Below are 27629 nucleotides of genomic sequence, written 5' to 3' on the forward strand. Positions count from 1 at the left end.
GATGTTATGGACAGTGAATCTTGCAAGAAAATAAAGTTATAAATATATAATCCAAAGCACTGAGGTTATGTCCATCAGCTGAGCTTGACAGACCCATGCAAAGTGCTGCAAATTTTACTCTCAGGTGCTGGTCTGTAAACTTGTAACTTCAGCACAGATGTATTTCTGCAGTCACCAGCCACAGCTGTACACACAAAAGCCTGCAAAAAGGTGGACAGGGAACCAGAGCAGTGACATTCACCACCTGAGCCGTGCAATCTGCAAGCCTCAGTCTGGCCTTGGCTCTCTGTGATTTAAACAAACGTGTGGTATTTTCCCATTAGGCAGGCTGTCAGCACAGGGAAAGGGAATGCACTTAGCTGACAGACAGTGGCTTAGATGGTTGTAATCACAAACCACATCTTTTTGGTAGAGACCTGGAAGGTTTAAAATCTAAGCCAAAGCTGCCTGAAAAATGACAAGAAGCCCCCTTGCTGCATGTGGGGTAAGCTCCTCTGACATGGTATAAATTATGATATCTTATAAAAAATTGTTTGCTTCTAACCACTCTTCCTATTTTAAAGTTCAATGAAAGAAAACAATATAAAAATATATTCTCATGAAGTTGAGCATCTCCATCAGCCAACATCTACAACCTGAGGATGTGACAACTTTCAAGTGTCCCGGTCCTGCTCTTTCTACTGTCTTTACTGCCCTGACTCCATTGAACACTTTTTTTACAAAGTTCAGCCTAAAGTTCCTGGTTGAGAGTTTGTGTATAGCATAACTTACCCTGTCAGTAGCCTATGGTGAGACAGGCATCCCTAAAGATGAATTCTGACCTATTGTATTTAGGATAAAAACAGCTGTAAAAGCAGCTCAGCTGAAGGACAGCTCATGATCCAGACCAGATCACTTAACAAAATGCTTTGCCACTGTTTCTACTCACAAGTGGCTGTGGGCATTTCTGAGTTTTAACAGATGAAAGTTGAGCCACAAGCCATATTTGACAGAGGGTGGAGTAAAAACGTGTGCACTCATTACTGCAGTAAGTTAGGTAATACTTGTTACTTTTTGCCCACAAGCAAAGGCCTTAACTTTTAGGGTTGGTTTTTTTTTTAAAGACGTGTAAGCTTTACCTGTGTATCTAGAAGGCAAAACCTACCCCTTTGGCATGGAGAAATAGGACATTAGGAGCTGTACACCGTACAGCAATGTCTGGTTATAAGTCCAGTTGTCTTCAGGACTGCTCACCCACAACTTTGCCAACAAGGTTGACATATCCTTGGGCAAAAGGAATGAAGGCCCGGGCACGTGCTCAGCGCTCCAGCTCCCCGAGTTATGTAATATCCAAATCTAAGTTTAAAAACAACAAACTCTGGCCCCTCTCGGTTGCAAAACCAGCAGAGCTGGAAACATTAAGCAAACCTCTCGCCCTGGAGTAACTGACTCAGTGCCCGTAACACACCTCGAGCTAAACCAGGGCGGCACTCTAAGTAAATACAGCGCACCGGACGTTCCTCGTGCGGAACCGCGGGCCCGGGACCTACGCGGCGAACCACGGCGCCTGTTAGGAGCACATGCCGATCCCAATCCGGATCCCGACCCCAATCCGGATCCCGATCCCGCCCGGGGCTGTCCCGACCCCGCCGGCGACTCCCGGTGCCGCCTCGCCCGCCTCTCCCATTGCGGCCCCGCCCGCCGCGGCCGGGCAGCCAGCAGCGAGAGCGGAACCCCCTGAGTGACAGGCGGCGGCGCCCAACCAGGACGCGCCTTGTTGCGGTGTGGCGCGGGCTCCGGCGGTATAAAGGCGGCCACGCGTCGCGGGCGCGGGCCTGAGTACGTGTCTGAGGGGGAGGCGGCGGTGGCGGCGGGGCCGGTGCGGAGCAGCCGCGGGGAGCGGGATCGGCTCCAGCACCAGCGCCGGGGTGGTTTTAATTAGACTTCGGTCGGCCCGGGTTTTATCGGGAGCGGGTTTTAAAAGTGAGTACGAGCGGGATGGCGGCGGCGGGAAGGGGGAGGGGTGTGAGCGGACCGGATCAGACCGGCCCGGCCGGGGAGGAGCCGCCGCGCTGACCCGCGCTCGTCTTTCGCAGGCGCCTCTCGTCCCTCTCCCTCTGCGGACGGGGCACCATGTCGGAAGCGGAGCAGCAGCTGGCGACCGGCGCCACCCAGAACGGGCACGAAGCGGCCGAGAGCGCCGGGGAGCAGCAGGCCGAGACCGGCGGGGCTCCGGCGGCGGCGGCAGCAGCGGCGGGAGCAGCGGGAGCGGCTGCGGCGGCGGGAGCCAGCCCAGCGGCGGGAACGGCGGGCACGGCCGCCAGCCAGAATGGGGCCGAGGGCGATCAGATCAACGCCAGCAAGAACGAGGAGGACGCGGGGTAAGCCCGGGCGCCATGTGCGGAGCGCCGGGCCCGGCGCGGCCCTGCGGCGGCAGCGCCCCCGGCCCCGCTCGGCCCGGCGGGGAGGGCGGCGGGAGCGGCCCCGCCGAGCCCGGGCCCTGCAGCACCAGCGCTTCCTTTGTTCTGGCGCTGCCTTTTGTTGGCGCCATGTGGCGGCTGGGGGAGGGGCGCCGAGCGGGGCTGTTGCCGTCTCACGCTGTAAAATGGAAGGGGATTTACCTCTCCCGCGTTTTCTTCATCCTTCACCTCTTTAGCGAAAGGGGCGGATGGAAGGAGTTGCTTTCTGTTGGGGGAGGGGAGCTGGTTGAAACTTTGTGGGGATCGCGTGGTTTATCGCCAGCGGCGTCGATGTAAATGCGAATGTGTTTTGTGTAAAGCGCATGAAAAATAATCCTGGCCTTGAAAGGCGGAGGGGTAAGCGAGCTATTTTTCAAGGGAACCAAAGGGAAAATCTGCACGATTGAGACGATGCGCGGTGTGTTTAAATCGGTAAGAGCGATTTTGGTGTGCTACTTTGCAGCATTGTCAGAAAATGCCTGAAGTCTTGCAAAGGATTTCTGGAGGAGTCAGTGTAGTTTGACTGTGTTTTGGTAGTGGAATCCGTGTGTATACAAGTAGAGTTTTTCCTGTCGTAGTTGGTTTGTTCATAAATACACGTAGTTGACGTGAGGATTATCTGGTTATTTCTCTAGTAGGTCTTTGTTATTCAGGCTACCCCATGTATTTAATTGGAATTCCCTTTGTTGCCGCTGGGCTCTGAACCGGAGGGTCAGATCACTCAGGTTAAATAGAGAGCTGAAGGCAGTGTAATAGATTTTTTACTATAAAGGAACGAGTAAGACTTGCACAAGCTTCCTGCAAGCTGGGGCCGGATGTACTTTTTGCAGACACAAGAAGGATTGAGAACCAGGCCTTTTAGCTATGTACGAGTTTTTATTTACTGTTTATAGTATTCTGTGCTGAAAAAAGGATAATAGTATTTTTCTTTCATGAACAGGAGGTGACAAGCTTCAGTCCCAAATCGGTATGAAGTGAAACAACTTAAGAGAAGCAGTTATTCAGGGGGATTGACCTATGTGAAAAATGTAGTGCTCTCCAAAGCACTGATTTTACAGTGTTTTATTAGGAGCTAAAATAAGCTTCAATTTAGCTGCACTGATATACTCAGGAGGGAAAAATGACTGTGTTAGGAGTGCAGTTGTCCAGTTTGTGTCCTCTGAAGGCAAAGCCAGCTACCAGGATTTTTGGTTTAGTTTCAGAGGTTCAAAAGTTTTAAATGTTGTGTTATTTAAATTAGGTATCAGTTTTTCCAGTTACAAAACAAAGCAGTGCAAATTGCAAAGTGTAACACATACAGCTGTGGTAAGAGGTGAGTTTAGCATGTGGCAATGCCACAGCTCCGACCCAATGCCATAAAGCAGCCAAAGCTGCCTCCAGACAAATTCCTGTTGTCTCCCAATCTCTTGATTGTTCTCTGAGTGTGGTCAGGGATGACAGGGTGTGCCGTGGAAAGCCACCGTCAGTCTGTACAGGTTAGAGCAGGCACAGTCAGCTGTTGAGATGGGACGGAATTCCCCAAGCCCCTTTCTTTGACCTGGTATTGAAAGGCTTAATAAACTTTGTCAGGCTGTTCCTCCAAGGCTCTGCTGTAATGGCTGCAGGAAGCACAGGCTCTGCTTGCACCCGATGCTTCCTGCTGCACTCACCAAGAGCACACAGCTTGGTCTGCTGAAAAAACTTGACTTCAGCCCATAAAAGGGTATGGTTTTACTCAGTTTGAGAAAAAAGGACAAAACTCCTGTAAGGTCCCACTCCCCCTCCCATTGCCTCTTGTACGTAAACAGATGCTGATTATTGCAAAGTTACACACAAACACCAAAAGCCATTTTTATTTAAACATAGTTTAATTTCTGAAGTGCTGCTACCTTCTAGTGACAATCTAGGTTGCCTCCAAACAAGAGTAATGACAACTTAAACTGCTTCAGTCTATAGTTAGATAAAAAGGCTGGAATGCTTTTTAAAGCTTAGTTTGTTACCTTGGAAACTATGAAAATAGAAAATGCAGCCCTGTTATTAATGTTTTCATTTGAAGTGGAGCATTTGAAAAATGCCTTATTGCCTGCTATCACTGTTCTGTTTGTTAACTTCATGTCTGCATTGTGCCTTGAGTTTAGTTCCTTGAGCTAGAGATCCTCCTTCACAGGATATTTTGTATGGAAAAGTGGGCAGGGAAGAACAGTAACTGCCTATTTGCAATAAATAACAATGGAGAGACTCCTGTAGTACTGATGAAGACAGCTAGAGTCAGTAACTAAGCAGGAAGAAGTGCACAACATAGTAGTTAAGGCAGGTCCAAAGTCCTGTCTGTTGTATGTGACTGTTATTTGAGGTCACGGATACCTGGACTAAAATTTTACAGCTGTTTAACCAAAACCTAAGAGAGCTCAAATACTTTGCTTTTGATACCTTTTTTGCTGAATGCTTTCAAAGCAGTAGGAATGATCCTAAGTTCTTTGCAAAAACTGAGTTGGCAGTACTTGATATAATCAATACTGTTTTCTTGCAAATTATAGAATATTTTTAAGAACGTAAGTTACTGGCAAGGAATACTTCAGGCTATTCTTACTATTTCTTATATCCTCTAATAAATGCCAGGGTGCATTGTGTCATTCCCTCAAAAAGAGAGAGGGAGAAGCCCACCCTTGTGCACTCCTGTAATATAAGCAGCTTTTGACAAGTTGCAGGTGTTGCATTTGGAACAGTTGGTCCTGTTCTGACAATGCTGCTGAGGTGTGTACCACTGAGCATCTTACTGCATGTGCTTTTCTCTAGCGCTTCCTGAATCTGAATAGCTCATCTCTCCTTGAAATTTCAGGAAGATGTTTGTTGGTGGCCTCAGTTGGGATACAAGCAAAAAAGACTTGAAAGATTACTTCACCAAATTCGGTGAGGTAACCGACTGTACGATAAAGATGGACCCTAACACAGGAAGATCCAGAGGCTTTGGATTTATTCTCTTCAAAGAACCTGGGAGTGTTGAAAAGGTGAATTGAAGCTTCATATTTTAGATCTTTAACTTCTGAGGGAAACTTTTCAGCTTGAGATATTCATATCAAACTGTCTTTTAGGTTCTGGAACAGAAAGAGCATAGACTAGATGGACGACTAATTGATCCCAAGAAGGCCATGGCAATGAAAAAGGATCCAGTGAAGAAAATATTTGTTGGTGGACTAAACCCAGAAGCCACAGAAGAGAAAATCAGGGAATACTTTGGAGAGTTTGGAGAGGTGTGTAATGGTATCTCATTAAATTCTCAAGGTATAGTCCCCAGTTGCTGTTTAGTTTACTAATAATTTGCAAATTTCAAGTAAGTTAACTCCATTTGTATCAAGGATTCTGTAACATCCAGAAGTTTTCCAACTTGAGAGCAGAGGTGGCACTTCCTGTACTATGTGCTTTCATTGCTAGTTAGATAGCCTTGTCTTTAACTCAGAGCATTTTAGCTGATGTTAAAATCAATCTGAAGAGTTGTAAAATGAAAGTCTCTGATCTGGAAGCCAGTGTTAGCATAGAAAGGCTTACAACATTGGTGTTGCCTAATATGTATAGAGAAAAAATTTAGTTTTTCTGTCCCATATTCTGTGCATTTAACTGTGGTTCTAAAACATGAGTCTGAAAATACTATTTTGCTTCTTCAGATTGAAGCAATTGAACTGCCAATGGATCCAAAGACCAACAAAAGGAGGGGGTTTGTGTTTATCACTTTCAAGGAAGAGGATCCAGTGAAGAAGGTTTTGGAGAAGAAATTCCATAACGTCAGTGGAAGCAAGGTAGAAACTTTGACTTGTAACTCTTTGTCCAAGGACATTATCTCTACATCTATAACCTGAGAAGGGTTTTGTAGACCTCTTGTGTCAAAGTACCAAATTTGCAATAAGGACAGCTTGAAGTTTACCACAGTATTGTTTTGCCATAAGTTCTGTCACAGAGGCTACCATGGCTCTTTGACAGTACTTGTGGCTTCATTGCTGTATTTCAGGGCGTTTTGTAGATAAAATATCTACTTGCATTTATTAAATATGTGTGGAGAAATTGGTTTGTGTAGCAGTGGAAGCCATTCCAACAGGTAGATGCCTATTTTCAGCATAAGCACTTGCATAAATGAAAGCCTTGCAGATGCTTAACTTTGCAAGCACCTGGCTGAAACTGGCTCTATCTGCTGGGGGGCAACTTGTGGTTTTTTTCTCTCTGAAGCCCCTTCCTGCAGCCCCTCTGCTACCAAAACCTTGTCATGTAAACCCACTGCAGGGGTCCAGGGGGTGAATGTACACTTAGGGATCTTGTGCCTGGTCAGCTGGTGGTGGGAGATGCTCTGACCAGCTGCCTGCTCATCTGTGGGAACAGCTAATGGAGAGCTCATGGAACAACAATGAAGAGACACTGGAGGCAAATGATGTGAACTGGCTTAAGGTGTCTCTGGTCCCTTGCTCTGAGGCCAGTGCTGATCACAACTTCTGAGCCCTGTCACATTTGGTTGTACTGTCTGACACTGACTTGGATTGTATTAAGACTGGTCTTGACCCAATACAGAGCAAAGTCTGGCAAACCTAATGCAGTGAGAAAATCACTAGTTAGCAGTGAAATTTGTTTTCAGGAGAGATGAATGCCTAAATGCCAAGAGAGCTGAGAAATTTCTTTACTGTACCTTGTGTTGTAGCCATAGATAATAAAAAGCAGATTTACCTTAAGGGTCCTATGGTGAAGAACCTCCAGCCAGTCTATCTCGGGTGCTGTTATTCCTTTTGCAGCAGCAGTAGCTTTAATCCTGGACTGTGCACAAATCCAGGAACCTGGCGGTTGGCTGACAGCTTGAACTGCAGCCTGGGAACCTGCCTTGGAAATGTCAGTTACGGATGGTTTTACCTGTTAGTATTTGATAAATGGTGATTTCAGGCGTTGGTAGGGGTATGGTACAGTCCATCCACATGCACAGTGTGTAGGGTATACAATGGCTGCCAGGAAAACTTGTTCTGGTGTATTTCTCAGAACCTTGTTCATTCAGTGCAGGTCAGGTGAAGCAGACTGATAGCAACAGCCTTGTCCTGGAGGTTGTGCCAGGTGAGAGGGCAGCCTTTTGTGGCCTCAGCACCTCTTCCATGGTGACCCTGATGGTAGGGAACAGGCAGGATAAAATGCCCTGAAAGCAGTGACCTCTTGGAAAGGCTGCCAGGGAACTTACCTTTGCCCACATGGCACAATAAATCAGATGCCCCTGGATATGCACTATTGCTGCTCACCTGACCAGGAGCACAGCACGTACACCTCCTTTGCCTCCAGAGGAACTTCTGGCTTCTCCAGGTGCTCAGGCTGGGCAATCCTGCTGTGAGACACTTTACATACTCTTCCTTGTTGTTTTATTTGCAGTGTGAGATTAAGGTAGCACAGCCAAAAGAAGTGTACCAGCAGCAACAGTTCAGTAGTGGTGGAGGAAGAGGTAGCTATGGAGGAAGAGGCAGAGGTGGAAGAGGCGGCGGTAAGTACCACACACACTACTTTAGTATGGACACATTCTAAATAAGTTGTGTGTACTAAAATGGGATTTTGTGGATGGTTTTCCCTTCTATAGCTCAAAGTCAAAATTGGAATCAAGGTTATGGCAATTACTGGAACCAGGGTTATGGGAATCAAGGATACGGCTATCAGCAAGGTTATGGTGGCTATGGAGGCTATGATTATTCAGGATATGGGTATTATGGATATGGACCAGGCTATGATTACAGTAAGTAAAGAGAACTGTATTGGGTATAAGCAAGCATAACTAATTAGCAGTTTAATGCATTTATTCTCTCGTTCATAGGTCAAGGCAGTGCAAATTATGGGAAGACACCAAGACGTGGTGGTCATCAGAATAACTACAAGCCATATTGATCAAACTTATTCAGGTATGCAGTGGCATGGTCTCTTTTGGAAAATGACTGCATAGGTTTTGTATACAATGCTGTAGATGGATACTTCAGTTCTGTACCAAATTTAACTTTACAATAAATTTCTATGGCCTGTTAAATGTGCATCTTACTTGGAAGAGCTCCCTGGAAATGTTTTACATGTTTAATACTTACCAATAACTAGTTGTCTAGACAGTGTGGTGTGTAAATTTCAGCATTGCTGAAGATATTAATTAATGATTTTATTAATAGGTTAAACTGAAACTGATTTTGAGGGTCTGCTTAAGCTGCAGCTCTGCATCTAGGGACTGCCTCTTGGAGTTAACTATGGACTCTGCATTACTCATTGTACAGAATTGTACATTGTACAGAATGAGATGCATCTTAGGGAACCAGTGTCACTTTCCACCTTTTTATTTTGTATTGTTTTTGTGTCATACATTTCCTGTAATGGAAGTGTTAATTTTACTGTACTTTTTGGTACCTTTTTGGAATCTAATGTATTGTAAGGTATTTTACATGTGTTCTGATTCACCATGACATGGATATTGAAGCTATCCTAGCTTTTGAAATAAAAAAGGCGTAATCTAGTGTCTTGTGCCATTCTTCAGCTCATGTGTTAGTAAAACACCAGTATCCTGTTCCCAGAATTTAGTTCATGGCAGTACCTTGATAGATTGAGAGTTGTGCTTAAATGTTTTTAATCTTAAAACTAGAAGGCTGTGTTGGTAGTTGTGCTCACTTGCAGTTAAGTGGCAGCTAAAACCTGCTGTCACTTCTGCTTGGAGTTTGTGGAGGAGAGCTCAGGTGAGAAGCCCCAGCTGTGGTGGGGCTGTGCTGGTGAGGTGGTGGCTCATGCTCTAGGCAGGCACAGAGGCTTAGAGTAACTGTAGTGGTGTCTGCTTTGGGCTCTGCTAGGAGGAGCCAGAGCTGTAGGTTTCAGGTAGGGCTTGAGAGCCTGGACAGCACTGCAGGAGGGGGAGCCAAGAGGTGTGCAAGAAGCTGGCTGCACTTACTTCATATTTCACTGTCTTGAGTCTGAGACTTGTCTGCAAGTTGTTAATAGGATGTATATACCTGCCTTGAAAGGCTGGTTGCACAGACATGAAGTTGCCAATGCAAAGTCTGAATTTTTGCAGTCTTTTTGTATAACAGAAAAGGCTAAAAGAACTTCCGCTGCAGTTGTGGATGGAAAAAACATCTCTTTCTCTAGAGATAAGTGACCAGCTAGAAATACTCTCATTTTTTGACTCTTCTGGTAGTTTACTGCTATTTTAAGGTGGTAACTGGCATGTGATTTGCCTGTTTTGTTGCAAAATATAGCAAGCTCTACTGCACAAAGTAAACTTCTAATCTTTGCTGCAGTGATCAGTTCGATTTTTAACCTCCTTTTAAAGCTAAACATGGCAGTTTTTTTCCTTGTAACAAATTCTGTTTGAACAAGTAACTAAGACAAGAAACAAGCACATTACTAGTGACCCTCCCAGTTTTTTTTAATAAGGGATGCTGCTTTTTCTGCATGGACTATAATCTGCTGCTCCCTGCTGGCTGTCCTTGAAAAGAAAAACTTGCTTGTAAATTTAGAAGTCTGCAAAACTCTTCTGGTGTTAAGTGTAAGTCTTGAATATTAAAAATAATCAGATTTTAAATCGTATAGTTGACAGATTTATAGCTGGACCATGTAACCTCCAGCCCAACTTGCAGATAAAAAATCCAGCAGATTACTGAAAGAAATGAGTACGGTATTTATAAGTATTACTGTCTCAAGATTTAAATTTTAATTACTTTAACTATTTTTTCTGTGAAATAAGGGGTAGCAGAATATTTTTCTAGCAAACACTTGGCCCTCCAGTGGGAAATTGCATGATACCAGGACCATTGTGCTGCAGTCCTTCTGACTAGTTGTGTCCTAGCAAGAGTTTGTCAGCTGGTGTTATTGTGGTGGTTTTTCTAAGTGCTCAGGGTAATGCTTTCTTACCAGGTGATGTGGCCTTTGGCAGAAACTGAGGATACTGGTACTTAAATGCAGAGCTGGTTTTTCCCTTTCTTCTTTGCATGAGAAGTTTGTGATACAAAGAACTGCCTGGTGAAAGAATAGGCTTGTACACAAGGTTGTTGCTTATGGCTGTAATCTACTCTTAATTTACCAATCCTCCTTGGATATTTCTCAAGGACAGGCTGTGTTTGTAAGAAGTGGTTTGGGAGCCATAGCTCTCAGTGTCTGTCTCTCATGTGTTTGATGTTAGGAGTTTGGAACTGAAGTTTTTGACTTAACCTGGTGGCTGAGAGTGTTTGTTGAATATAGCAGTGCTTAGGGCCCTTGTTCTGACACTGGCTGCTGAAACTGGTCAGAGGAGCCTGGGAAGAACTGGCTGTACTGGCATCTGGAATAGTGTTTGCATAGGTAGCTGAAGACTTCAAAATATCAGAACACCCATTGGCTCATCCCGATTTGAAAGAGTCGTAACTTCAAAGTGCATAAATTTAGAAAATGTATTTTGTAGTGTCCACTAGAAAAATCCTTCTTTATAATCAGTTTTAGATATGCTGTTTTAAATAAAAGCCGATTCCACACTGCCAGATTTAAGACAAGCTCTTGTAAAATTTATTTCTCCTAGACCTTTTACTAAAAATAAGATAAATGAAAACAGAAAAATCAAAGGTGACTTATCTGGTCTAAGACATGCTAGGATGAAGATTAAATGTGCATTATTACAGTAGAATAATGTTTCTTAGTAGTAGATCTTGAGCATTGTTTGAAACCTATGGAAAGAAAATAATGTTATGGTTTTTTGTAAAAGTATCATTAAAAAATTACGTAATTGCCTCTTTCGCTTACATTATATGTAAGTGTCTTACTAGTACTGTACTTAGTAAGAGGCTTTTTGCATTCTTGGTTTCCTGTAGAAAATAAAGGCATTTTTCTTGCTTAGTTTAGATTATAGACAAGCACATTAAGTCATTAGCCCTCTAATTTGCACTGGCACTGCTAAGTAATCTTTCTGTTCCTAAGAATAAGTAGTATAAACAGTTGTATGTCTTTCCATTAACTTGCTAAATAAAATATTAACACATTTTTCTTGTGCCTGCTATACTAATATTACACTGAACTAAAACTATATTTCTCCTTAGCTCAGGGCCATAGCACTGTGAATCTCACGGTGGTTGAGGCCACGAATGAGGACACAGCTCACAACAATCACATTAGGTGCATTCCTGCCCAGCTATCCAGAGTTCTGCTAAACACGTGGTTGTCTTTTAGCCAAGAGTAGTCTGAAGAAGTACTAAGGGTACCAAAGGGTGTTGTGACCAAGGTGTTAACTCTAAGTGTACACTGTGTTCATGAGTATGCAACAGACTGACTTGCAGTCAGATGTTCTCTTGGCAACCTATTGAGGGACCTCAACAGATGAAGACATAACAAGGCTTTGAAGACTTAACAAGACCAATCTTACTCTGATACCCACAAACTTTTGAGTCTAGGGGTAAATGGATCCTGAAGGATGAGATACCGGCTGTGAACCTGAAATGACACTTAAGAGGAGATCTGCTGAGAAGTGGTTATGCAGCTGGGCCAGCTTCTGGCTGGAGCCTGAAGGCACTGAGCAGCAAGCAGAAAAGCTCTGTGTTTGTGTGGCTGTGCAGGCATTTGCATGCTCTAGAGACAGTCATGTCTGGGACATGTTGGCCCTAACTTACAAACAAGTGATGCACACAGTATTGCTGGGAGTGTCAGACTAATAATGGATGGTAGTTGTGAATGTTGGATGTACACAAGTGTGGTCTGCGCTTGGAGATTCCCAGAAATTCCTGCAAACTTGGAGTAAAGTCATCTCTGAGGAAGCTTTATTCTCACTGTGCTTGTGAAGTTATGTTTAGGAACCTTAGCTTTTAAATAGTACTGGGTGACTATAGGTAAATACCTGCTCAGGTAGACAAATTGGTGTTTTCTAATGGTTCAGACATTCTTTTTCCATATCTGGTGAGAGAATAAGCAACAAGTTAGAGAAGTCATGACTTAAGTGACATTTTTAAACTAATTTTCTAAATGCTAAGTGTGTAGAAGTTGTATAAAAAGCTAAGTGGCAAAAGTATGTAGATTATGGCTTTCAGGAACATATGGAGGGACATCTTTTACAAGTTGTGCTTGTTCAGATAAGCTAAAACTCAAACCTCAGCCAGAGCAAAGCTATTTTAAAAGGCACATTCAGCTGTAGAGGAAGTAGTTTTGTTAGAGAACTTCAGCACAGAATATTTGAGAAGGGAAGGCTGTGTGCTCAGCATTTACCATTTGGGCTCCATTTTAGCACAGCTGAAAATTAGGCTCAGCAGCTCAGCATTGTCTTCAAGAAAGTTCAGAAACCACTCTCTATTTTTAAGGGTTTTGATCATTTTTTACCTGTTAGTATTTTGTCAATTGTCTCCACAACAAATTTTGCATCCTCCATATTAAAACACATCGGGGGCTTGAATTTCAGCACATTTCTTCCTGGCCCATCTGTACTCAATAGAATGTAGTTCTCCTTAAGTCTGGAAAGAGCAGTAACAAAGAATTACATTCACCTCTGCATGTAGTTCAGAAAAACTTCTAAACAGCAGCCTGCTGGCTGGTTTCAGTTTGGGCGAGTTGGTTTTATTTTAACAACTCCTGAGTGGCAAAGGTAGTTTGTAATTGTGTGCTTGCCTCCCATATTGAGGACCTCCATGGTTGTCCCATGTACCTTGTAACTAAATCCTCTGCTTCTGCTGTGGCTGGAGTTCTTTTTACTTGGTCCTTGATTAAGTCCACTCCAATGAATAAGCCACAACCCCTGTAAAAGAAATAACAGTCAGTCTGTGTCAGAGGAAGGAACTACAAATGAACTAAAAAGTTTTTTTTAAGACCAGACCTTTACTGCATGAGAATTACCTGATGTTTGACTACTGCTAGAAAAGGTTTTGCTGTTCTGAAGAAACATAGCAATACAGACTTCTGCTCACACTGGCAGCGCAGGACAGCATCTTAAGCATGTTTTCCATCTAGCTCAGCACTTCTGTACCCTGTGCACCTGAACTTTTGAATTCAAACAGGAAAGTGAATTCCTTTAGCAGCTAATAAACTGATAAAACAGTTCAGAGTGGCAAAGTATTCATGTATTTCTGATAAGCTCAAGCTTGTTTTACTTAATTGTACAGGAGGCTCTTTATTTTTGCTGGAAACACAAAATATAATTAATTTCTTAAAACAGTATCTGTTGGATTGAGTTGTTCAACTGACTGAACCAAACAGAAAGCAGCTGAAAATGTAAACAAGGCACTGGTACCTGACATCACCAATGATGGGATGCTTGAGTTGCTGCTCCTTGAGTAGCTTCATCAAGAAGTTTCCTACCTCTGTGGCATGAGCCTGAAGGTGTTCTTTCTCAATCACATCTAACACAGTTAATCCAATGGCACATGAAACAGGGTTCCCACCAAACTGAGTCCAGGCAAGGAACACACAGAGCCATGGAAGGGAAGAAGAAAGATGCAGTCAAGTCACTGAAAGTGTAGTCTCAGTGCTACAAGGAGCATACTCTCATTATTATCAGATGGAGCCAATACATGAGTGTCACAGACTAGAAACACAGAAATAGTACAGAAACACAGTTTGTCTTCAGTTACTGTGTGGTAAATGCTAATAAAAGCACAGTATGAGTATCTAATTTTAATCCTTAGACTCCTTTACAGAAGTAGACAACTTTTTACTTACTGTATTAAAATACTCTACTCCTGTGGCTGCAAATGCTTCTGCAATTTCTTTTGTTGTTGCTACACAAGCAAGTGGGTGCCCATTTCCTATTGGTTTCCCCATAGTGACAATGTCGGGTATAAAATCTTCTCCCTGAAGCTGGAAGGCCCAGAAGTGCTTGCCAACCCTGCCAAAGCCAACTTGAATTTCATCAGCAATAAATACACCTCCTGCCTTGTGCACATGCCTGTAACATAACAGATTTGATTGTCTCTTAAAAGGAAAGTGAACACAGCATTTACTGTTCAGGAACATACAGAAAGTGCTACTTGGCAGAAACAAATGTGTAAAAGCCTATATTATATACTGTGTGTTGATAAGCAGGTCTTAGCCATATACAAGGTTCACATTCTAACATGAAGCCTTGGGTAATTTCCTATCTATCAAGTTCTATGCTAGAAGAAATTATCTATTTACCAAATATATTAAGTCAGAAAAGGAAATGAATGATGACTTACTCTGCAACCTTCTGAAAATAACCTGCTGGGGGAATGATTTGACCACCCACACTTGGTAGAGATTCAGCAAAAAATGCAGCAATCTGAAACACAGCATATAATATTTAAACATAATACAGAAAATTGTGGAGTAAACTCTTTGTCCTTACATGGTTTTTGAGCATTAACGTGATCTTTTCTTTTTGACAAGTCCATACTACTCAGCTTTAGTAACTCAGAATTCCATGTGCCTGACTGTCAGTGCAATTCAAAGACAAACAGTTAAGGAAATGATATTTTACCTTTCTGCCTCTCTCGCGTGCATGCTCAATAACATTTTTTACTTCATCAGCATAGGCTGTTACTGAATTTTCATGGTCTTCTCTGTAGAGTCCTCTGTATGTGTCTGGAATAGGAGCCTATGCAAAGGAACAGTATCCTATATTCAGTATATAAAAACAACTTCATTCAATTGACAAGTAATTGATAGGTAGGCTGAAGTACATACCACGTGGACCCATTCCTTTTGTCCTCCTAGATTTCTGAATTTATATGGGCTTATGTCAATCAAAGATGTCAGATGTCCATGGTAAGCACTTAAAAAACAATTGGCAGAACTAAACAGTAATTTTCTCAGTATCAAGAGTTCTTTAGTATTAGCATGCCAAATAGTAAAGAGTAGCCAGCTCCTATCACCTAGTAGAAAATTCAGTAACTTAACCTGAGAACAGCTTTGCAGTTTCTTTTCTATCAATAAGCTTAGTTCTATTTTATTTTATTTTATTTTATTTTAAATATATAAGGGATGCAGAGGGACAGGACTTATCACTGGTTTGCCTACACCAGTGAGTGGAATCACAGCAGGGAACACCTGAGCATCATCACAAGACTGCAGAACAACAGGAAGGGCCTATTTCTGAATATCTTCCAACAATGGAGTTTCCAGTGACTGTAGGCATCCTGTTCTAATATTTGACTCCTTTCATGGCAAAAGACTTTTTTTTTTATATCTCATCAAAATTCCTCAGGTTTGAACTTACATCTGAGGTCTTTTTTCCTGTCACCATACATCTTCACACTTGTCCCATCTTTTTTGCTCCTTCCCATGAGACAGTTTTAGTGGCAGTGAGATCTATCTGGCTGTCAATTGCAGCTAAACAAACCCAGTACCTCTCACTGCTGTGCCTCCCTTCCCATCATGGCAGCCACTGCTGGCCTCCTTCCAGTGTGTCAACAGCTGTCAAGTCCTGGAGAGCTCAAGCACAGCTCTCAGGGCTGGACTGGCAAATACTGAACAGAGGGAAAAATTACTTCCCTCAACTTCCTGGTTACAGTCTTTCTATTACAGGAGGACTTCAGCAATGCTCTGTGGGCCAAAAGTGAGCCTTGTACCCCCAGATTGCCAATATACTCACTGGTCTAAAACGATGACATCCTCATGTTCTGTGTACTGCCGTGCCAATCTCAGGGCAAGGTCATTGGCTTCAGATCTACAAGGGAAACATTCAGTAATTGTTTCATTGTGGGTGTCTTTGAGTTTTGAAATCAAACCTCTCTTGCACTGCTATGAACAGACAGAACTCAATGCATGTTATACACAATTTCCTTAGTAATCAGCACTCACTAGGGAGGACTGTTCACCAAAACAGAATCTGTCTTAAAAAGCCAGAGTACAGGAACTACCTCAGAAACAATTTGGTTTTTTCTTCTTCCAGATGAAGCTTGCTTAGGAATATGCCCCCTTGCTCCCCATACCCCCCCCAGCAGAGGCAATGCATCGGTAAATTTAATTTTGAGAATAACTGTCAAGTCAGAAGACAAATCAGACAAGAAACTAATACAGCAATTACTTACTTACATTTCTGTTTTGTGGTCTAAGGTCTTACAAATAAAATAAAACCCTTCTTAAATAAAGCACTAGTTTAGTTCCCAGGTAGAGAGCTTGCAGAACCCAAGTCATGTTTTCGTCAGTATCTGCTCATCCACACCAGACTGAAATTGGTTGTTGATAAGGAGGTGTGTACTTGTCTGTCTAGTAAAGCCCCAGTATCAATTCTGATGTACCCAACTTACCCAGAATTCAAAAAATAGAAGATGCATAATTTCTCAGGTAGTGTTTTTGAAAGTCTCTTAGCATAATCAACCAAGTTGTCATGAAGGTAACGAGAATTTGTATTTAACAATTGATTCTGTTCATGAGCGGCCTTTACTATATCAGGGTGACAGTGCCCAACTGCAAGAGAATGTGGAGAGTGGTTTGAGAGTCCTTCATATACCCATGGTGTTCATTCACCTGCCAGCTAAACACTTCAAACATTTACATTTCTCTAATAGTACAGAGATATTATCAGTAGGGCCTTAATAATGCTACATCTTGTAAAAACATTCTTGTGCTCCTCAGAAAGTCCGAAGTTGCCTCCTACTGTATTTAAGGTTTGTAGTTAGTACTGGAAATTGATATGCTAAACCAAATAGTGTCTGATTTGATGCTTGGATTCAGGCATTTACATAGTTCAGGAGTTTGGAAAAATGCAGGTAACCTTTACTAAAAGAATTACTGGTGGGGGTTAGGTTAGAGACATTTCAAATCCTGTAAGAAAGCAGCAATTATACACAAAGCACCACACTGAGCAGTGGTTCTGTGACTGTACATGTAACAGTAACTTTTACAAAAACATTTTTACAGTGAGGTGCTTTACTTGAGTTTCCATGGAAAAAAATCTGTACGTTTTAGACACATTTATAGGAAGACAGGACAGGAAGCAAGTCTGGAAAGCACATTCACACACAAAAGTTCAAAAAAAACCTGTAATTCCCCAAACTACACCCTCAAGAAAGTTTCCTTCCACTTTTCCAATTAAACATCCCCTCCCCCAGCACAGTGCAACCGTAGTAAAAGTACTGATTGTTCTTTGTTCTGCTTAAAAAAACACAGCAGCAAATAACGTGCAATACCACGACTTTAGCTTACCGTGAGCGACATTGTTTATGCAGTCAAGGTATTGTCTGCCATTCTCATCATACATGTACTGGCCTTTTGCCTTCACGATCTTCACTGGATCATTAGAAAAAAACAGCTTGCAAGAAGAGCTATAACAAGCATCAGAAAGCAAAATAAATCTTAGTGAGTTTAGTTTATCCTGCTGGTAAAAGACACTTCTCCTGTTTGCTGGCACAGTCATCCTGCTTTTGGCCCCTAAACCAAAGGCCTTGTACTCAAATTTTCTTAGACTTACAGGAAAAAAGCACATTCCAAACCGGAAAATCCCACTCTAGGATTCTAACCACAGCAGTAGGACTTGCCTCTATAGTTTCATTCCGTCTTAACTGCAGTTCCTTCCCATCTGTGCTGTCTGCCTTTTTTGTTCCTCCGTGTCTCTTACCTTGTGCTACGTTCTTTTTATTATTCTTATTATGTTCTTGCTGTTCCTGCCAATGTCCTGATTTTCCAGATAGTTTGCTGCAGGTGATTGTTACAGCTTCACTAACCATAGCTTAGAACACTTGAGTGATTTTATAAAGCTGGGTTTACTTAAGCGGATTTGTTTTGTTTCACTTTTTAAATGAATTGCCAAACAAGTAAAAATGGAAAAACATCTACCTAAGCAGGAGTTGCAGAGATTTGACTCTGAAGGGCAATGCCAAACTTCCATACTTTATTTAGTAAATTTATACAGAAATAATTTGATGATAAATACAAAGCCATTGTCAAATGGATGACAAAGGACAATGGTGAAATAATAAAGTGCTTCATTATCCCTCCCCAAAGTATCCTGATACTTTCTGAGTGAGCTGGCAGAACAGTTGGGGGTTTTTCTAAGCTTCTCCTCGCTATTCAAAAGAAAGTGCTTGCAGAGGCTGGGTCTTTGTTGCCAAGTGGCAGGGCAAATCAGTTAGAAAAAGATTTAACAGCCAGTGTAGAATTTTTCAGGTATATGTAACTGGCATAATTCCAATTTCAGAATTTACTTTCTGCCCAACTTTTGTATTTATACAACACATAAAAGTAGCCTGGGATTTGAATAGATATGATGTAAAAATATTCCCACAGTTAAACAAAAGAGTTGAGTTGCCATTCTGATGGTCGACAGAATTAAGACTTTTAGGGAGGTTGAAACACTACCGGTAATGGGGAGTTCAGAACTGAGTCTTGTCCCTCATTCCGTCAGAGAGCAGACATTTGTTCTTAATTCCATCACAGTTTTGGTGTAATTAGTTTCCTGAAAGATAGGCTGTAATAGTGGGTGAGGCAGAAGCTCGCCTGGCCCAGCACGGCCTCCAGCCCCAGCCGTGCTTTCGCCGGGCTCACAGAAAACACTTTCTAAGCACTTTAGACTCTAAACGGGCGCGCTCGGTGTCATACGGGTTTTATAGTGCAGTTTCGTAATCCTCCTCCTTAAGAACGGCTAATTCCTGTTAATTACAGCAGCGCACCGGGCTGTGCGGCGCGGCGCTCCGGCGCTGGTTTCAGCCCGGGCGCGATGGCGCTGCCGCCGGGCGGGGCCCCGCTCCCGGCTCCCGGCTCCCGGCTCCCGGCTCCCGGCTCCCGGCCACGTCAGGCGGCGGTGCCCGCCCGGCCCCGGCCCCGCGCCCTCCTGCCCGCCCGTCCGCAGCACTCACCCCACCAGCTGCCGCCGCAGGGCCAGGGTCTGCTGCCGGGAGCGCGGCTGTGCCGCCCGCATGGCCGCCGAGCCGCCCGCGGGGCCCGAGCGGCCTGCAGAGCAGCGGGCGGGAAGGGAGCGAGGGAGGGAGCGAGGGAGCGGCCGCCTCCCGCGGGGCAGGGCCGCCAGGGCAGGGGAGGGGCGGCGGGACTGGAGCGCTGCCTGCCCCGAGCGCCCGGCGGGGCGGGGCTGGACACAGCCGGGAGCGGGGACACGTGGGGACGGGCTGCGGGACTGCCGGCGGCTCAGCCTTGGACCGGACATCCCGGGGGTTACACTGCTCTAACCAGACACACCGGGGGTTATACTGCTCTAACCGGGCACCCCGGGGGTTATACTGCTGTAACCGGACACCCCGGGGTTACACTGCCCTAACCGGACACCCCGGGGTTATACTGCTCTATCCAGGCACCCCGGGGGATACACTGCCCTAACCGGACACCCCGGGGTTATACTGCTCTATCCAGGCACCCCGGGGGATACACTGCCCTAACCGGGCACCCCGGGGGTTACACTGCTCTAACCGGGCACCCCGGGGGTTACACTGCCCTAACCGGACACCCCGGGGCTTACACTGCCGTAACCGGACACCCCGGGGGTTATACTGCTCTATCCAGGCACCCCGGGGTTACACTGCCCTAACCGGGCACCCCGGGGGTTATACTGCTCTAACCGGACACCCCGGGGCTTACACTGCCCTAACCGGACACCCCGGGGTTACACTGCTCTAACCGGACACCCCGAGGGATACACTGCCCTAACCGGGCACCCCGGGGGTTACACTGCTGTAACCGGACACCCCGGGGGTTACACTGCTCTAACCGGACACCCCGGGGGTTACACTGCTCTAACCGGACACTCCGGGGTTACACTGCTGTAACCGGACACCCCGGGGGTTACACTGCTCTAACCGGGCACCCCGGGGTTACACTGCTCTAACCGGGCACCCCGGGGTTACACTGCCCTAACCGGACACCCCGGGGTTACACTGCCCTAACCGGACACCCCGGGGGATACACTGCCCTAACCGGACACCCCGGGGGATACACTGCCCTAACCGGACACCCCGAGGGATACACTGCCCTAACCGGGCACCCCGGGGGTTACACTGCTGTAACCGGACACCCCGGGGGTTACACTGCCCTAACCGGACACCCCGGGGGATACACTGCTCTAACCGGACACCCCGGGGCTTACACTGCCCTAACCGGACACCCCGGGGTTACACTGCCCTAACCGGACACACCGGGGGCTATACTGCTCTATCCAGGCACCCCGGGGTTACACTGCTCTAACCGGACATACCGGGGGTTACACTGCTCTAACCGGGCACCCCGGGGTTACACTGCTCTGACCGGACACCCCGGGGGTTACACTGCCCTAACCGGACACCCCGGGGGATACACTGCTGTAACCGGACACCCCGGGGTTACACTGCTCGGGCGCATCCAGCCCCACACCCCACTCACCTCGGAGGGAGGAAAGGGTTCTTCAGGATCATTAGTACAGCAGCAACCCCCTTTGTTTGAAATACACATCGAGGAAGTCTCGTTTACAGTTGAAAATTATTTGAGCAGGTCGCCAAGGTGGTAGAACTGAAATAATTCTTCCACGTACTTTATTGTTTAAGCAGAAGTAAACCAAACCTTTTACACGTGCCCTGTGTTTGGTTGGTGGCAGATAAGTAGACACCTGACTGACTCCTTTAGAGCCAATCCTAAAGCAGGTAATAGTAAGGATTAAAAGAGGAAATGCTGTCAATCAGATTAGAATGATCTTTCTTCCATTCCTGTTTGACTGGAATTAGTAAAGAAAAATAGGAAGATTACCGGAAAATAGGTTCTGGGATGAGTTGAGTTCTGCTACTGCAGGTGGTATATCTCATAACCAAGTTCATCAACTTGTCCAGTTTGATTCTAGAAAGTGACACATTTTTTTTCCTTCCAAACACACATTCATGTTCTTTTGGTTTAAACTGACAAACAGCTCTTAAAACTAGAAAAACAGAACAGATAATTTTAAACTACGCTTGGCAGACTTCGCTTTCTAGATAGGCCACCAGTAATTATCTCTAGTTGCAATTACTTGATAAACAGAGGTGCAGTTTAAATTTTGTGCAATATGGAGAATGCAAAACCAAATTGCTGTGTACTTAAAGACAGACTGAACTTAGTCTAACTCTGTTGTTTCACAAAGATCAGGTTTTAAGTAACAAAAGACAACGGAGAAAAAGTTAATAATGGCTGTTAATCTTTATTTGAACTCTTGTCTGGTTAAGATATTTACTAGCTATTTATAATAACAACCTGAACATTTACAATTTGGAAAGTTTACTCTTGGTTACAAATGCAGAGTTCATTATACATATTCACACAATTGTAAAAGTAATCTGTACAGAGAGACCATTTTTAAAATCTAGGTTTTGCTTTTATTAAAAAAAGCACAAGAAAAAAAGGGGTTTTAGGTCTCAAGGTAATGTATTGTCCATTACAGCTTTAAACTAGAAATACATGATGCAGTACTAATTAATACCATTTTAACATGTTAAAACAATGGATAAGAAATACTGTTATTAATGCCTTCATTTTTAAAGTAGTTGTTCCCCAAAGACGAGTAAATAGAATGCTTTTTGTGGCACATACATGATCAAAAAATCACAAAAAGTTTGCAAATGGAGATGCTAAGTACATTTTCTGTAATTTTAATATCTATATATTCTTTTCAAAGGTGATATACAGAGATTTAGCCAGCTTTGTATAAAATACCATGTAAATACATTCAAAACTCATTTTTGGCAAACTGCAAACACACAAACAGCCCTTTCTCCTCTGAACAGCCTCCCTGGAGTGATGCAACTGCTCACATAAATAAGGGACACTTGCTTAATGTGGTATAGGATTAAGCTCTATTGACATAATTTCAAAACAAATTTGGACAGATAAGGCACATGTTGCATGTATTTTTCTAAACTGTATACAGATTTTCTAAACTGTATACAGATTTAAGATACCAGCAGGTACAGTTTCTCAAATGCTAATGTATACACCAGTTTTGTATTATTTCTATGTCCAAAGTCATGTAATGCAGCAAAGCAGGGGGCTTTCAGTTTTGACTGTGGTAATGTGCTGAACATCCTTCATATTTAGTATTATTGATTGTTTTTAAATTAGCAGAAAAGGAAACCCAAATTGAAACACAAAAAGGTGGTATGAAATTGTTTCTAAAACTGCACTCTGTGTAACAAACCAGCAAACACGACTTGGATTGCACTGGTGGAAGCTTACGACCTTTCCTGCTAACTTCACAAATTCAGTGGGTATTGGGTGCTTTTGCTTTGCAAAACCAGACTTTAATTTTTTAATGTAATTGCAGAAATACAAGTTTGATAAGCACTCACCTACACTTAATAAATTCCTGTAAAATGAACTTTTCAAATACAGTGTTTAACAGTATAATAAAAAGAGGCAGATGGATCAGTGTCATTTACAGATGCTTGGGACACCTATGTTTTAAGTTTCTGTTCATTAAAGTCTAAGTTATGCAAGAAACTACACAAGTGAGCTGACACAGAAGTGAGCTGACTGTTCCATGAAATCACACTTAAATCAACTTCTAGGACAACTTAAACAAAACAGGAATTGTTTGTCCTAAGACATAGGGAAACCACAAATATTACTAATGTATTTCTTACACCACTATCTTGTCAATAATTCCACTTCTTATGCATGGAAAACTCGTGTTTCCCAGCCTTCCTGTGGTTTCCCCCAGGCTCTCTACAGTAGTATACAGTAATATAATCTACTAAATCCTTCCTCCATTCACATCTAAGTGACAGAATTTCAGCACTTATTTTAGCTGCACGTTATAGAACAGTCACACATCCCTTGTGTTGTGCCATCTAATGGGACAAGAGCACGTGGCAAAGTTGCAGTAGTTCACCTGGGGATGTGAAAGTACTTAAAGTAATTTTTAACTTGCAAATATAAATGATCACCAGGGAAAATAAAGTTTAGGAAATGGATTTTTTTTACTCACTGGTTTGCTTCAGTCTGCAATGGATTCCCCCAAGTGGAGCCCTGGAGTATTTCAAACTGAACTAATTATGGCATGTCCAGTGCAGTGCCAGGGAGATGGTTAAAATGCAGGTGACTCCAGTAAATGACACTGAGACTGGACTAATTAGAGTGACCAGATGTTTCTCTCTGCCCCCTCCTTTTTGTTAAAAAAAAAAAATTAAAAAAATTAAACACTATTGCAAAAGAGTCAAGAAATACGCTTACATAAACACTGTCCTGTAAAGTTGCAAGGCTCAGTGTGTGCCACAGTGATTGTCTTGGCAAGTTAAAGTGTCACAGCCCTTCTGAAATTATCCATATATGTAACTTCACACTTGAAAATCTTCTAGTTAAACCTCTGCAAAGCTGGCTGTGCTGCTCAGCATCTCAGCCTGTCCTGAACAGGTAAAAACCAGGAGTTTCAAATTAAACAAAGCAGTATTGAGGTTCTTTCCACCCCTGGACACTGCTGAGGGCACTGCTTCCTCTGCTAGAGCACATTGGAACCAAACTCACTGATCTGAATTCAGCCACATACCTGCACTATTTGTCCAGGATGAGTGGTTTGGGCACATTTAAATTTTTATACCTTAATCATTGGTTGTTATTAACATTTTGTGTATCTTAAAGAGAAATCTGTTACCTACAAAGGAAATAATTCAGAGCTTCCACGCTCAACATTTTAAAAATAGAAATGTGTCAGGAAGCCTACTAGATTTTATTTGTGTAACACTGCAAATTATCTGGGCAACAGTGGGACTGAAAAAATGTGAGAATACAATGGTATTTCCCATAAAGAAATACCAGATTTGGAAAAAAATTAAAGTTTCTATCCATGCACTCCTGTTTTTACAAGTATCTGCTCAAACCGTAGAGTTACACAAGAACCACGTGTGCTGTAAATTAGGAGACACTGTCACGACATAAAATTTGCTTCTATTAAAAAAAAAAAAGTCTCCTGTAGAGGGCAGCATTGAACCAGCATTCAGTGACCGGGGAACACCTTTATAATGCACATATTATATTGACAGGCCAGGGGAGTTATTCACCGTTATGATAAAAAGCTGGAAACTTGCTGGCATCTTAATAGTTCGATTAATTTTTATTACTTATTTTAATCAATTGTGCATTACAACATGTGAGTTCTTGGTTTCTTGCCCAAGAGCCTGCTATGCTTGGCTGGGTGCAAATTCAAAACTATACCCAGGGTGGTGGTTACTGTAACAATCTTAGAACCACAGGTATAATTTTCCATGGATTACTTTGCATCATTGCAGGGGAGGTCTTAAACTGCTGAAACCTCCCATATGTTTTGCTGGTTTGCTTAAGGATTTCAAATGCTGAATCTATGAAATTACAGAAGACAAAAACTCATCTAAATACTTTATCTATTGGTTTCCTAAAAAGAAAACACATCAGAAAGTCGCTTACCATTAAAAGAAACATTTTTAAATACACAGGAGAAAAATCCATACAGAAATAAATTCATCACCACTGTATATACAGGAAGTGTCAGAAGCAGTGCATACAGGAGAGGCAACTCCCTACGGGAATAAAACAAAGCATGTGGCAATGTCTTGATTATGATGTTTCTAAATTAAAATACTGATGAATTGACACTTGGGAACAGTTTCAGTTTGGGGTCAGATCAGGATTTCTCTGCCACCTGTTTTGTAATCCAAAGAAATATTCCTGAACTCACTGGCCAAGCCATGACTGAGCTGCAAAACTCTTAATTAATCTCATTTGTTCCCATCAGAACAGGCCAAATTATCGGGTTCATGCTCTGGCAAGGTTCCTCTCAAGCTGTGGAGTTACACTCATGGGTTTTTTTTTTTTCTTATTCCCTTCTTCCCCAAATCCATCCTCCCCAGAAGCTTTAGCTCACAGCTGGGTGCAGCATCACCACTCCTGGAGCACCAGCAGTGACACAACCACAGCCAGCAGCAGCTCCAGCCTCAGTCACAGAATGCACTTGCATTCTCATGGCAAGGCAGCCCTGCCTGCAGAGCTTTGTGGCTGAAAAACCTTTTAGGGGTCTCAAGTGAGTTCTTGTGCCCTTACGATTCAGTTTGGGAACTTTGCTTCCAAAACTGATTGGGCTACAGTGTGTTAAGAGGGAGGATGTTGGTGGTGACTGGAAGGGTGGTCATTAGCTACAGTTTGAAATGGAACAAGCCTTAAAGAAAGCTGTGTGTCCTCTACTCCTGGGCAGCAGCAGACATGGGTGGTTTAACTTCATGGAAAGCACTGTACTTTCATGGGCAGTTAAATTAGAGGAAGGAATTTTTGTCAACTAAAAACCAAAAATGTCTGAGTTTCAGGTTCCCGCAATATCAGTAACTTCAGTGTGTTACCCAGAATGTCTATTGATGAATCCGTGAAGTTACACCGAGTACTTTAGTGATCAAGAAAAATCAGTGGCTCAGTCACAGACCAACCCACATTTCGTAAGCATTAGCAGCCTCTCTGTCAATCATCTTCATTGCTGCTGACATAGAGTGGTAACATTCAGCTGCTTTTTGGAATTGCTGTAAAGTAGTCTCAGATTCTTTCAAACCAGAGGAGAAAACAAAAGAGCGATTTTCTGGGGAAAAAGGCCCTAAGCTTTGTGAAAGGCTGAGATCATGACTGAGTTTTGAGCAAGACTGCCTGTACTACCTAGAAGTAAAATTTGTCTTCGTGAGCTATTCACAAAGTCAAAGTATTCAAAGAGACCCACATAAACATTTTCATATGGAAGGGGAAAATAATCAACTGATCTGGCATGAATTTGCAGAGCAAAGCACATCTTTTTAACTCACTGCAGTAAGATCATGACTGCTTTATATTTAACAACTACTCTTCTAAATGTTTGTGTAAGACACATGGAAGTCTCTAAACAGATTTCCTCTTAGACTCTGTGTAATCAGTACAAAACCCAACAGTTTCTCTAATAAAGTCTGTTGATCTGAGTAATGTGATTGATAATCACAGAATGGCTGGGCTTGGAACAGTCTTTAAAGGTCACCTAGGTCCAGCTCTGTGCCATGGGCAGGGAACCAGGTACACTCTGTTCAGAATCTAAAGGCCAAATGCTCCAGTCTCAGCTGAGGTCCAGGCAGGACTTCAGGTGCCAGTGACAGCCCTTCTGGGGGATCCATTCCCTGCTCTGCTCCTGGGAGCTCTGCTCTCCACAGGTCTCTGCTCCTTTGATGATGAGGGGTTGGTAGAGTGGATGTACCACCCCCAGGCCTTGGAGACCTACTGGTTAGTTCCTCATAGCCAAAGTGGCAACAGTGTGCAGCAGGATCTGTACCTGCCAGCATTCCTGATGGGAGGGGCAGCAGCAGGAGTCCAGAGAAGCTACTGCATGTGAGCAGTGAGTCCCAATGTCCTGAACAGTCCTGACTGGCTGCACGTGCATAGATGGTCTTTGTACGTGCAGAAGCAAGGGCCTTTGCCTGGGAATTTCCAAAGAGGATGACAAAAAGGTTTGGTACCTGAGCTGCAGCACTGGTGGGGGTGGATACAGCTGCACTCCTGTGCTAGAATGGCAATTCCGGCCTTCTTCCATTACAAACAAATGCCTTGGGAGCTGTGGCAGCAGAGGCTCTGTGCTGGGAGGGGGTCGGTGGCCTTGCAGACTGGTGAGAGGGTAAAGCACTATTTTGGTATTCTGTATCAATGTTTTGCAGGCCTGGCAGTGGTCACAGTTGATGCCTACAAGCACTGGATATTCCACAAGTTGAAGACGGAATACTGACTTGTTTACCTGAAGATAATAGGACTTCGGGGTATTTCCTCAGAGAAAATATAAATTTTAATATAATTTCATAAGCTTTGGAGGTTAGCTTGTCTTGTAGCTTCAGTGATATCAAACTTCTTCAAGTAGGAGCTAGATAGAAAGCTGTTTAGTTTTTGCCAGCGTATGTAAAACAAGACTTTTCTATCTGCATTGTAGATTGTTTGTGGACACTTCCAGATTCTTGTGCTTTCTGCAGTCATTCTGGGGACTGAACTCTCATTGATATTGAAAGAAGTTCCATGAACACGACATGTGCAGGAATTTGAGTGTAGAAGCCCACAGCGTGGTTTGGAATAGTGAACTGCTTTTAGTTTGGAGATGACTGAGGGAGATGGGAAGAGCAACTGTACATTAAGGGAACAATTACAGATCTTCCTGATGACATCAATGAGAGATTTGCCTTCAACCTTTCACAGAAAAATTTTTAGCTTTAATTTGAGATATTAAAGGGGTTTTTCAAAAGCACTTAAGGCCAGTGGAAGCTTGTTAGCTGCTCCTTATGCCTTTAAAAACCCCTACACCAAAAGTGATAGCTGAGAACATGAAATGGAAGTAAATAAAATGCATTTTCATTGCTGTTTTGAGTTACATAA

General features: G+C 43.4%; 2 protein-coding genes across 14 annotated transcripts; one reads left to right on the forward strand and one right to left on the reverse strand.

Annotated features, from left to right (window-relative positions):
- Nucleotides 1-1802: 1802 nt before the first annotated feature.
- On the forward strand, nt 1803-27629 carry HNRNPAB (heterogeneous nuclear ribonucleoprotein A/B). 8 transcript variants are annotated; one of them, XM_066329087.1, is made up of 9 exons: nt 1803-1962; nt 2076-2360; nt 5257-5425; nt 5510-5668; nt 6080-6211; nt 7806-7914; nt 8008-8160; nt 8239-8323; nt 26927-27629. In XM_066329087.1, exons 2-8 carry the CDS (start codon nt 2113-2115, stop codon nt 8307-8309), a joined length of 1041 nt encoding a protein of 346 aa, XP_066185184.1. In that variant the 5' UTR covers nt 1803-1962; nt 2076-2112; the 3' UTR covers nt 8310-8323; nt 26927-27629. The 8 variants fall into 8 exon arrangements, with proteins under 8 accessions (XP_066185184.1, XP_066185186.1, XP_066185187.1 ...); XM_066329089.1 differs by lacking the exon at nt 26927-27629 and adding an exon at nt 15337-15572; XM_066329090.1 differs by lacking the exon at nt 26927-27629 and adding an exon at nt 11810-12175.
- On the reverse strand, nt 10909-19302 carry PHYKPL (5-phosphohydroxy-L-lysine phospho-lyase). 6 transcript variants are annotated; one of them, XM_066329084.1, is made up of 12 exons: nt 19154-19302; nt 17505-17623; nt 16607-16766; nt 15949-16023; nt 15042-15129; nt 14836-14952; nt 14555-14637; nt 14058-14283; nt 13630-13784; nt 13048-13137; nt 12726-12856; nt 10909-12305 (listed from the first exon to the last, which is right to left on the reverse strand). In XM_066329084.1, the coding sequence occupies exons 1-12, from the start codon at nt 19213-19215 to the stop codon at nt 12277-12279; spliced, it is 1335 nt and encodes a 444-aa protein (XP_066185181.1). In that variant the 5' UTR covers nt 19216-19302; the 3' UTR covers nt 10909-12276. The 6 variants fall into 6 exon arrangements, with proteins under 6 accessions (XP_066185181.1, XP_066185178.1, XP_066185177.1 ...); XM_066329081.1 differs by lacking the exon at nt 19154-19302 and having other exon boundaries at nt 10909-11089; nt 12250-12305; nt 15042-15150; nt 17505-18983; XM_066329080.1 differs by lacking the exon at nt 19154-19302 and having other exon boundaries at nt 15042-15150; nt 17505-18982.

Source organism: Sylvia atricapilla, chromosome 14 (genome assembly GCF_009819655.1).
Source record: "Sylvia atricapilla isolate bSylAtr1 chromosome 14, bSylAtr1.pri, whole genome shotgun sequence".
NCBI lineage: Eukaryota > Metazoa > Chordata > Aves > Passeriformes > Sylviidae > Sylvia > Sylvia atricapilla.

Coding starts and splice junctions, on each gene's coding strand:
- HNRNPAB (XM_066329087.1), top strand. CDS start 2,113: ATGTCGGAAGCGGAGCAGCAGCTGGCGACCGGCGCCACCCAGAACGGG. Junction 5,426..5,509: donor AACCTGGGAGTGTTGAAAAG/GTGAATTGAAGC, acceptor ACTGTCTTTTAG/GTTCTGGAACAGAAAGAGCA. Junction 7,915..8,007: donor CAGAGGTGGAAGAGGCGGCG/GTAAGTACCACA, acceptor TCCCTTCTATAG/CTCAAAGTCAAAATTGGAAT.
- PHYKPL (XM_066329081.1), bottom strand. CDS start 17,784: ATGTGCTTTTTTCCTGTAAGTCTAAGAAAATTTGAGTACAAGGCCTTT. Junction 15,151..15,948: donor GATGTCATCGTTTTAGACCA/GTGAGTATATTG, acceptor ATTACTGTTTAG/TTCTGCCAATTGTTTTTTAA. Junction 13,785..14,057: donor GAGTAGAGTATTTTAATACA/GTAAGTAAAAAG, acceptor GCCTGGACTCAG/TTTGGTGGGAACCCTGTTTC.